At 35.9% G+C, this 12181-nt stretch overlaps 1 protein-coding gene across 1 annotated transcript; it reads right to left on the bottom strand.

Annotated features, from left to right (window-relative positions):
- Positions 1-2225: 2225 nt before the first annotated feature.
- LOC129266533 (uncharacterized) lies at positions 2226-11726 on the bottom strand. The gene is made up of 6 exons (XM_064104205.1): positions 11699-11726; positions 10543-10713; positions 8913-9074; positions 4742-4820; positions 3395-3465; positions 2226-2494 (listed from the first exon to the last, which is right to left on the bottom strand). Exons 1-6 carry the CDS (start codon positions 11724-11726, stop codon positions 2226-2228), a joined length of 780 nt encoding a protein of 259 aa, XP_063960275.1.
- Positions 11727-12181: the final 455 nt, after the last annotated feature.

Here is a 12181-nt window from a genome sequence, read left to right as displayed (position 1 = left end):
CTTCGTCCAATTGCCAACTCGTCTGCTGTCATTTGGTCTACCATCAGTTCGTCCCATATCCACATGGTCTAATTGACATTTCGTCCACTCACTATTTCGTCTAATGACCGGTTGGTCCAATAGCCATTTAGTCCATAAACCATTTGGTCTACATGTAATTGGATAAGTGTTTATTAGGCGAAATGAATAAACAAGAAGGGTATAATCAACTAGTTATTACTTGTCAGACGAAATGGTTATAGACAAACCGGTGATGAAACGAAGTGATTGTTGGACCAAATGGTTGTTAGACAAAATATTGATGGACGGAATGACATTACACTAAATGAAGGTACACCATGTGGTAAGTGGATGAGTTGGCAGTAGACGAATTGGCAATTTACCTCATCAAACAATAGCATTATATTATCATCATTATCATCATGCCATTTGACAGCGGTAATCATGCCAATATATATCAAAGAAATTGTTTTGATAATCTCTTATAATATTAACATTAAAATAAATCAAGTAGGTAGTTGTGCATTAAAAAAAATATCATTGATATTATTGACCTTATCATCATCATCATTATTATTACCCTCATCAAGATCATTTGATTTTATTTTATTTATATATATACAGTGCGTCCCAGAAAAAACGAAACCGAGATTTATCGAGGATTTATCATAACCTAATCACAAATAAAATAGACAAGTGACCTACCATTGTAAAGCTTAGAATCTCCTCTTTCATCTGAAACTACTTACATTATTTCTCATTCACGCATGAGTGAGCAAAAACAATTTGAAGAGGGGATACCAAAAAGTCACTTGGCGGGCTGTATCTGGGTTTCTGGGACTACCATGGGTATTATATACAGCGCGTCCCAGAAAAAAAAACACGAAACTGAGAGTCAGTGTAATTTTTTGCTATCATGATCATTATTTTGCTTCATGAAATGTACATGTACGGAAATATATGCTTCTCTTCTTTCATTTGAAGCCCATCTCAACGTTCATAATGAATGCATGACTGAGTTAGAACAATGGAAAGTGGTGTTCCCAAATTTTCAGTTGCGGGAGCAAGTTGCGATTTTGAGTTAGTTTCTCTGGTTTTTAGTTCTGACTATTCGGAAAACAAAGTTCATAACTTAAATATGCAACTTTTATTCTTTCATATGAAATATCACCCGTTAAATATGATTGACGCATTGTTGAAGAAAAAAAGTTGCCTTGAAACACGCTCGATTACTACCTATTCGGTGGATCGTTGAAAAACAATTATTTCGTTTTCTCAACGTTTCCATACAGTGTTAATTCACATTTAATTCGCTGGATGTAAAGCCTCGTACTTTTGATTCAATTATGGTTTATTACGTGGCAGTCATGGGCCACTTTTCATCATTTTATGATGGCAACAACAGGCCCAAAGAACAATCTATAAAAACCCCCAAAACAACACACCATCTGACACAAGAGATCTTTGCCTTATTATTGAAACTTCCATAAACCCTATCCTAAAAGCTCTCCGAAATCAAACCTTGTACCCCTCCTATTGAGAATGCATCTAAATTTTCCTTTGTTTAATTTAATGTTCCATAAATGTCGGATGCTTCATTTTTAATAGTAAGAATGATAATAATAATTGTAGTATTTGTTCTGGTATAACTACGACACTTATATGCCGTGAATTTGTTTTCAAATTTACCGGACATGACAAATTCACCCTTTTGATTTAATTTGTAGAATCCCCCTCCCCACTTACATGTAACTCTACTTCTTTGTTTACATTGTAATAACAGATAAAATAATACGTATTTTACATATATTTGGAAGTATCTCTTACTTGGTACTAATTTCTCACATGCTCATCCTCGCTTCAATTGCTTTAATGTTTGTTTGATTTTGTTTTAACTAAATGCGTTTTGATGAAATTTGAATCAATGTCTTTTTATCCATTTCAATGTTTATGATTATGTTTGTAAACTATCGACCGGTGATGGTAGAACTTCAATATGAACTAGTGTCTTTTTGTCTATCCTTAGCCATCGGTCAATGGGTTTTAACATTTTCTTGCAATTGTAATTTCTTGTTCTGCTTTTTTCAGGATTAAAATGAATAAAAGTAAATAGACAGATCTTGACAAAGGTCGCGTACGTTCTTGTGCATGTACGTGACCTTGACGTATGATGTATGTACTAATTATGTAAAATTTCATTCACCCCGACTTGATGCGCGCTAACTTTACATTATCTCACACTTTCTTTTGGGCAGTGGCTCCTTCTCTTTTCGCCAGTGGAAGGTGATGTTATCATCGGCTCGCTTGATACAGGCTTCGAGGATCTTGAGAAGAGCAATGTGTTTTTTAGAATCCATCTCGTGGTTCGAAGCTGTGTAGTTCTCAATGAAGAATAGACTGTTCTTCTCCATACCAGCTAAGGTGATGTCGCGAATGATCTCATCCTGGTTCAAGATGCTCTCTGCAAAGGTTACGACCATAATCGGATACGAGCCTGCAGGATGATGATGATAGTGATGATGATGGTAATGATGACGATGATGGTGGTGATGAAGATGATGGTAAAAAATGGTGATGATTATGATAACGATAAAGATCGTGATGAGGATAATGAAAGTGATGTTGAATACGTTGATGATGATAATAACGAAAGTGGTGAGGGTGATGATGATTGTAAAAAAGATAATGGTAATATATAAATAAAAATGTATTTAGTAGTAGTACACTCTAAATTTCAAGGATTTTAATAAATCCAGATCGGCTATGGATAGTGACCTGCCGAAAGTTGTATTAATTTCAAATCTTTAGGATTAACTTTCAAATGTCAAAAACCTTAATTTCAAATCTTTAAGATTTATATTTAAATCTACAAGGTTTAAAGCTAAATCTAATATTCGGCTGGTCACTTTTCACAGCCGATCTGGATGTATTTTAATTCCTTGGAATTAAGAGTGTAGTCTTTCGAGTAACAATCTAGAAGACGTACAGGCATGACTGATAGTAGAAGCAGAGTGGCAATTGGTGTAGTATTATATTTTACGCAACTTCTGAAGGTTTTCATCGCAAAGAAGGCTAGTGTAGTAGGTTTCATGGTCATTTATCTTTGTTGGGCTAAAGTGGGTCCTGAAAAGGACCACCCAAACTCCACGTTTCGACATGCACAGCAACTTGACGGAGTATATAACACCTGCTTTTACAAACTTTGCTCATTCACCTAAAGACGACGAGAAAACACTTGTCGAAACGTCGAGTTTGTGTGGCTCTTTTCAGGACCAATATTTGCCCAAGAAAGATTCAAGGTGTATTCGTGAAACCTACTGCACTATATTTTACGTGTTAAATGTAAAAAAAGATGCAATGGAAATAACTTTTTGTTTAAGATAAGACAACTTACCGAACTCCTGCCTGATTTGTGGTACAAGTGACGATATGAATTCACGACAATGTTGTATTCCAGTTGTAGAGCTAGGAAATAAAATACAAATAAAATGTTAACGATGATGGTGATAATTTGTGTGGCGACGCAGCGCACTCGATGTGATTTACCATATTCGATAAGCATGAGGCGGCTGCCCCAAGCGTTTGTGCAGGGAGTATTTGCACCACGACGCAGGACGAACCCTAGAACACAGCAAATCTATTGAAAATGCCCGTCAAATCACAATGAACAGCTGGGAGGCCTTTGTCGAAAATTGGTGAATAGGAATAGCGGCTTTCTCCTACGCTTCGGAGCTGACGAAACAAAATGCAAATATGACGTCTGTCCATTATAGTCCAGGAAGAAACTGCTGCCTCGATTCACCAACCATCGACAAAGACTTTATTGTCATGAAAGGCACTTGACAATATATTCTCGATGTTCTTGGAAGCGGTCTGCCTCGCAGTTGCAAATACATCCGAATAAGGTGAGTAACCTAGATTCCTACATCGTCCCGAATATAAAACTGTATATTGTATTTTTTATGAAACGAAAGGATGCATTTCTAGATGATAGTTGGCTTTAATTGCTCCATATCTTCTAGGATGGTCGCGGTAATTTTTTTTTCTTGATATGATTGATCGAATTCCGTCATTATAAGAAAGAATGAATCCCCAAACATTGCAAGTCTATACAATATTAAATGGGGGTACGTCAGGCTGATAAATATAAACACAGTAACAAATCAACTGCATCAAAAGAAAATTCCAAAACCCTTTGGAAAAGCAGTCCATGTATTTAGGAATGAGCGACTGGAGTGCAAATGACTTCATTTTGTCCCCCTCTCTCTATTTAACGCACACCCAACAGACCCTAACACGCCCCTCCAACACATAAAGGTCCCCATTGTGGGCGGATATCTCTCTCCAAAGATGGGGGGGGGACCAGGGCTGAAAAATTTGATGAGCAAAAAAAAAAAAAATAATAAATCACCCAAAAAGTAACGTCATCTCGTCCAAAATACATGTTTTATTTCAATTTTGAATGATGTATTTCTTTCCACCAAAAATAGTAGGGGGACATTTGATATTGTGTCCCCCCTACTATTTTGGCTAGGGGGGACGCGTCCCTCTGGCATTCTGCCCTTGGTCCCCACCTATACGCATCCATTTACCCTAACGCAAACACTCACTCAAATACACCCCAAAATCATACGAACGGACACATCTATACACGTGGATACCCACACAGATATGCACATAACAAACATGACAAATAAATGACAGAATGAATGGATAGATGTACATGTACATAGTTACATACTTGTATTTAAGGATAAAGATGGGACAGTCGATCCTTCCTCCAGCCGTCCAAGAACGAGGGTCGATTCCTCGCTTTCCAGCTGTTTGGAAGAGTTCGATTAAAAATGTTAAAGAAGATGAAACGGTTGAATAACAGTGATTGCTCTGTTCCAAATACTTCAAAAACTGACAAACAGGTTAACAATAACTTATTGCCAGCCTGGCTTTATTTGAAGAAATGGAAAACGAGATATTTTTGGAAAGGTTACTTTATAAGGAATTAGCATAACAAAGTTTTACCTATAAGGCCGCCCTCTTAGATTCTACAAAATAGCCAAGTACAGGGTTTTCGACAAAATCTTGGATTCTGAACCCTAAATAGACTGGGCTATTTCGACGTCTAAAAGACGGGGGGGGGCTGATTCAGCCCCCCCCCCCGCCTTATGATCTCGGCCGTCAACCGCGCGATCGCGGCGAAAATTGGCACGCGCGTTACCCATGGCATTATCTACAAAACTATAATATTAAATTCTGCAAAAAATCTCATTGCTCATTAATTATGCTAATTTATGCGTAAAATCAAAAGTTTGCTCTAATTAATAAAATAATGCCCCTAAAATGCTAATTTTGTTTCACATACTCTAGATAGGCATCTGATCAAATTTATTTATTTTTTTAAACCAACATCACATTTATTTTCTTATGTATTCTATTGTTTTCTAAATTTCTTATGTATTTAATTGTTTTTCGATTTTTTTTGTTTTTATTGTTTTTTTCATTGGAAATTGTCGGGACTATATTTTGACCATTAAAAATATAAAATTAATTGATTTTAAGCAGTAAAAGGAAAAATAATGATTTGGCTAAAAACACTATTTGCATTGGATTTGTACACAAATTCACGTTTTTGAGTAATTTTGGGTCTGCATGCACTTACAAAATATTGCGTAATTTCGGAACCGCGTACCAGGAGGTCACAATTTTGGTCTCAAAAGTTGCGCGAGACTTGAAAGTAATAAGATAGCGAGTGGCGCGGTCAAAAAATTTCATGCGGCGGATTTATCGCGAAAAATGTCGAGGGGGGGGGGGAGAGGGGGGCTGAATCAGCCACCCAGTCTTTTTAGGGTTAAAGCACTTTTTGACCATTAAATACAAGTTTTATAAAATAGGGACTTTTGGGACTCTTGAAAATTTGAATCTATGTCTTGGTAAAGTCTTGAAAACCACATCATGATCAAAGTTCATTGACCTTGAACATTTTGACATGAAATTCATGCAAGATAATCCGTGATACGTCATAACCACTTTTTCATTTAAGTTGACTTTGTCAAAAACTTAATCTTCTTGATACCCTAATATGGTCAAAGTTCATTGACCCTTACTGACCATGATATCCGAAACACATGCCAAATATGTCATTCATAAGGTATATGCGACACCCTGGTTTAAGGTGTCCCTTACTGAAAGATAAGATTTAGTTGCATTATTTGCAACATGTGCTTGATTCTTGCAATTAGTAGAAAAAGACATAAAACAAATAATGTCATTAAAATGGTTTTATTTCTGAAAAGTTGCTTATTTGATACCAGTAGTGTTTCCTGATCTCAGAAATAATTGTTTAGTGCAAAACGTAATTTTCAAGGTTACTTAGAAGCAGATATATTACCTGATTTCTTTGGCAATTTGTAAAATCCAAGATGGCGGCCTTATATGTCTCAGTGCAAATGCAAACATTGTTATGCTGATTCCTTATACAACAACCTTTCCAAAAATTGATAATTTTCAATGTCTTCCCCAAGTCTGGCGAAATTACGTAGTGATCTGTTTCTGAGACATGGCGATATGCAAAATTTCTTTTGCTGGGCAGACAGGATGCGTAAACTTTTTCGACAAAACCCGTCGACCAGCTTGCATTTTGTAAAGTGAAATTGAAGGGATTTGTGAGAATTTTCAGTGTTTTTTTTTTCCAAAACATTTTCTGGGGGTGGGGCAATTATTCAACTGATTTTCGGTTAAACAATAGATACAAATTATATAATCATATTTTATAGCTTGTTGGTCTTATTTATATTATCAATACTATCATTATATCTATATTATTTTAATTGTTACCTTCCGATAATGTCTATCAAATTGATATTACTGGTTAAAAAATCTTTAAAAAATCAAAGTATGCCTACTAATTTGAATCATAAAAAAATAACTGGGTGCAAGAAGCGTTTGACGATTTTTGGAAGTCATTAAAAAGGCCTTATATATATATAAAAACCCCTCAAAAAAGTTTGGAAATCTGAGTTTGACCATTAATTACTCCCAACTCCCAATTTTACACAATGCATATTTGATATCATTCAAAAGATCATTTATTCTCTTTAAAATGATACCATGTTTGTTATGATCATGCCATTACGAAAATAGCAGGATTCAAAAGTGTTGGATGAGGTCTGAATTGAAAAGCTGCAAAACGAGCAGAAATAGTCATAAAGGGTCAATAAAGAACATGATTCTTTTGTCAGTGTCAATTCAAATCAAGACCATGGTTCTGTAGTGATGGTTCTGAGAGATAACATGCTTTGAGTCGTGGTTTGAAATACTCATGCATGTTTGTTTGTTTGTTATGAGTTTGCTTATGTAGACGTGTGTTTGATTCCATGTTAATATTGATGTTAAAGTGCATGAAAACAATTAAAAGAAACCGCTGAGAAACTCATTCATCACCACGGAAAAAAGAACAGTGACTTTCAATATTGTGTCATTTTGCAACTTTTGAATTTTGACCTTGCCCCACATTTCAAGGCACTATACCTCCATGTGAATCATAATCATATCATGTAGGGTATCATTTTAAAGATGATTAAATGATATATTCATTAATATTAATCACGCATTGATATTCACTAAAACCAAGGAGGGATTATCGATCAAAATAAGATTTCCAAACTTTTTTGAGGAGTTTATACATATATATATATATATATACATATATATATATATATATATATAACAAAATAATGCTGAAGATAATGCTTTCATTGCCAATAAAGTTTTTTATTGTTTACTCGAATTTTCGACGGTCCTCCGTCTTCTTCAGGAGTTTGACAATCTTCAGGAGTTTGAATAAGATGGAGGACCGTCGAAAATTCGAGTAAACAATAAAAAACTTTATTGGCAATAAAAGCATTATCTTCAGCATTATTTTGTTACCTTACAGAAGCCAATACGTGAATATTTAAGATATATATATATATATATATATATATATATATACTCACCAACATCAAGGCGCTCGACAGCTGCTTGCTTAAGTCAGTGTAATTAATGATTCAGAACTGTAAAGCGCTTTGTACTTAAAGGAGAATGAAACCCTTGAAACCAGCTGAATCCATATCAAAGAGAAAAATCAACGAAACATATTGTTGAAAGTTTGAGGAAGATTGGATGAATAATAAGAAAGTTAAGAGCATTTTAACATTGAGATCACTAATGCCATGTAGATCCTCTCATTGGCAATGCGACCAAGATCTGTGATGTCACACACGTACAACTCCCTCATTACTTTAGTACTTATTTCACTTATATTATCACTTTTATAGAGTCTATCACAAGGTGAGGTGTTCTCTTTATGAGAGGACAAGTACAGAGGTTTCACAACATTATATCATTGATGAATCGTTTGTCATATGATTAGAATGAGCAAAAAGAGATGTTTTGGGGTATATTTTCAGTGTCCAAAAGGGGAGAGTTGTTCATCTGTGACATCAAAGATCTTGGTCGCATTGCCAATGGGAGGATCTCCATAGCATTAGTGATCTCGACGTTCAAATGCTCATAACTCTTATATTGCTAGTCCTAATTTACTCAAACTTTTGTTGATCTTATTCTTTGATTTTTCTGCTTTCACAAAAGCTAACTTGCTCCAAGAGTTTCATTCTCCTTTAATAAGCGATATATAAACTATGCTATTATCTATTATTATTATTATAACTTTCCTTTTCCAAGACTATACCGAAAACAGGAGCACAATACAGTATAACCTGAATGAGAGAGAGAGAGAGGGGGGAAATCACAAGCAAATGTATGGTAGGCATTTTCGATTATCAGTGATGGGGGGGGGGGGGGGGTCACTAGCCCAGTGGGGGTAAACACTGTCAATTATAAACAGAAACAAAATGAAAAAATGCCAAATACTCAACTGATTTCACTCATTACATCCCAAACTTTCTTATAACCCATATCCGATAGTCCACGTGTATCGAAAGTTGTAACTTGATCGGTAAGTATAGCAGGGTCTCGAAATATAGTCTCTCCTCCCTGTCCTAACAAATTGCTCTCGATGTAGACTTGCTGCCATACACCTTTGTAATAAAGCGAAGATAAAAAAACAAAAAACAAAACAAAAACAATGGAAACTGGTACCCAAGTAATACAGGAATCTTCACTTTTGGGTGAAAATATGCATAATTCGTTCAGTAAATGCATGTGTGACAGTTGTAGTAATAAGTAATGTATTACAGATTTTGCACTCAACGAATTTATTGCAATCAAATCAAGAAAGAACTGACTTCATGTTGCTTTGCATAAAGAAATACAAAAGAATGTGCACACGCACCGTGTTGAACTAATATACAAAATATAATAAATGAGCAAGCATACCCTAATGAAATACACAGTGTCCCACAGTGTGTGCCACAGTGTGTTCACAGTGTGGAAAACAATGCACAATCATTTTCACACTAATACCCTTTTTAGACACGCTAAAATGTCCTTAACCCCGTACTATAGGTGGGGCTAAATTGCAATTTAGCCCCACCTATCGTACGGGGTTAAGCTTAGCCCACTTTCTTTTTACACAGCATTTTTGCAAAGTGGGCTAACCCAACCTTTAGTACGGGATTATTTGGCCATGCAAAAAAGCAGGGCTATCCCAGCAATTGCGGTGCTAAGAGCGATAGTACGGGGTTAAGATTGCTAGTGTAAAACGAAAGTGGGCTAAGCTTAACCCCGTACTATAGGTGGGGCTAAATGGCAATTTAGCCCCACCTATAGTACGGGGTTAAGGAAATTTAAGCGTGTGTAAAAAGGGTACGAGTGAAGTATATGATCGACAAATGTGTGCAATTTTGGATATGACCCGAAGGATCCCAGTAAGTGCGCACGTGAATATTCATGAGCTACCACTAGTCCGGGGTTAGCGAGTTTCATGAGAAAAGCAATCATTCCTTATCCAGGGTTAGCAATAACAATTTAGCATGTGTGAAAAGGAAAAAAAAATAGTACGGGGTTAAGGATAGTACGGGGTTAACGATATATAGTCCGGGGCTAAGAAAATCCTGTGTAAAAAGTGTATAAGACTTAAATTTAAGCATTTCAACAGTGTGAATCAGTACATTAATTTATTCGACCATGTGAACACGCTGTGTACAGTCACACTGTCGAGATGTCCACAGTGTGAAAATATCTTCCCCCTGTTTAATTTGTGCATTTTAACAGTTTGTGTAATATTTCCACTGTGTAAAGACACTGTGATCACACTGTATTGTTCTTTTTGGCAGGTTAATGCCACAATGAATGGGTGAAATTAAGATTAAAGAATATTTCTGCTGGAATGGAAGCACAGAATCATAATTATAAAAGCTAAATTTGCAACATAAATCTGAATTACGCCAATCATCACCTCCCCCCTTTTTAAATTGTATTGGGAGCCTGATATTGCAATCACAAAACGATAACTACCATATAACAAACCATAATTGATTTAAAAAGTAGAAAATTTCACATCAAGCTAACGTAAGGAAATGTAAGATGCTTTCACTGAAAACAGACCTTTGTAAGCAAAGTGAAGAGAGTTGAGAAAGGCACTCTTGCCCGAGTCTTGCACCCCGAAGACAGCTAGTTTAACCTTGGGTGGTTTTTCGAAGCTAGACCCTGCATCTCTGATCGTCCAATTACCAGGTCGGTAATCTTGGAACTTTTCACGAAGTCGTCGAATTTCAGCTGGCAAGCGTAAATCATGAATTTTTAACAAAAATGTCAAAAAATTCGAACAGTTGTCACTGATATTATTGCATTGTATTGCCTATGGAACATAATTATTCGATTTTTAATAAACATTTGATTGTACTCGATTCGAGCCCTTAGAACCCAGCAAAAACCAGATTATTCAGTGTATACACGGTTGTATGCAATTTACACAGTTGTGTTTATTCCCTTGCTCGCTCTGCTCTCACTACTATACGGGGTGGCATAATAGTAATAATAATACTACTAATAATATAATAATATACAGTTCTTGTATAGTGCATATCACACTTACGAATAATGTCTCTATGCGCTTCCAAAGGACTTGGATATCATTACCCCAACTGTTGCTTGGCAGTCCTAATTACTAAAATTACATCGCACACGCATTTCTAGGAATAAATTCCTGCCAGGTACCGATTCACCTCACCTGGGTTGAGTGCAGCACAATGTGGGTAAATTTCTTGCAGAAGGCATAACGAGGACGTTTGGTGCAAGACTATTTTTTTAATCAGTCAAAGTCAGGTAATTAGGCGAAAAAAGAATGACAATTATTCATTTTCCAGCTAAATAAACCTGTGGCATTCAGCAAAATGTAGGCTAAAATTCAAGAGGGAGTTTCATATTATTTCTCTCATTCTCTCAACCGATCAAAATGTAACACGGTGGCCAATATTGGGCCCCCATGCTATCTCTTAACACAATCGCGTACAGATAGAGGGGGGGGGGGGTCTCTTCCCCCCCCGGAAGAAAATTCACGACCAAGAAAAAAAGGAAAAAAGGAAGACAAAGGAAAAAGAGAAGGTTGAAATATGATATCCTTTTCCAAATTTTATGTCAAAATCTATCAAAAAATTGGATTTTGTAATAAAATGTCGACATGTTTGCTACCTTGCTTCATTCGCAACTTTTTGAAATCGATTTTTGTGCAATACGCCATATCTAGCCCGCTCTAAATTACTGATCACGCCACTGCCCTGATTTGACATCTTGATAGTTTTACAATGCACGGAAATTCCCAGTACCGTTCATAGAGCGCGGAGTAGTCTAATGGTTCTGACTCTCCGAGGGTCATGGATTCGAATCACAGTCATGTAATTATCGTTGATATATATATATATATATATATATATATATTGTCATTGTGTTATAATTTGTATTTCCCCCTTTTACGTTCAATGTTTATATCTGGTATTCAGTATTTATTACATCATGTATTTTATATCATATATATTCAGTGCATATTTTTGTTAAAGGTGGCAGCGCTAATAAGGCTTTCCCTTTCTTGTTGCCTCCTTATTCATTTATAGATTAAGTACACTCTTTTTTATTCAACTGTTTTCAACATATTTTATCATTGTATCATTTGCAATTTCCCCATGTACATGTACGTGCCTTGTTTTTGTTTTTATAATGAATGGAATAAATGCTATCAAATCAATCA

This window comes from Lytechinus pictus, chromosome 8 (genome assembly GCF_037042905.1).
Source record: "Lytechinus pictus isolate F3 Inbred chromosome 8, Lp3.0, whole genome shotgun sequence".
Lineage (NCBI taxonomy): Eukaryota > Metazoa > Echinodermata > Echinoidea > Temnopleuroida > Toxopneustidae > Lytechinus > Lytechinus pictus.
Note: the sequence above shows the minus strand (reverse complement) of the source record. Positions and strands in the feature narration are given on the sequence as shown.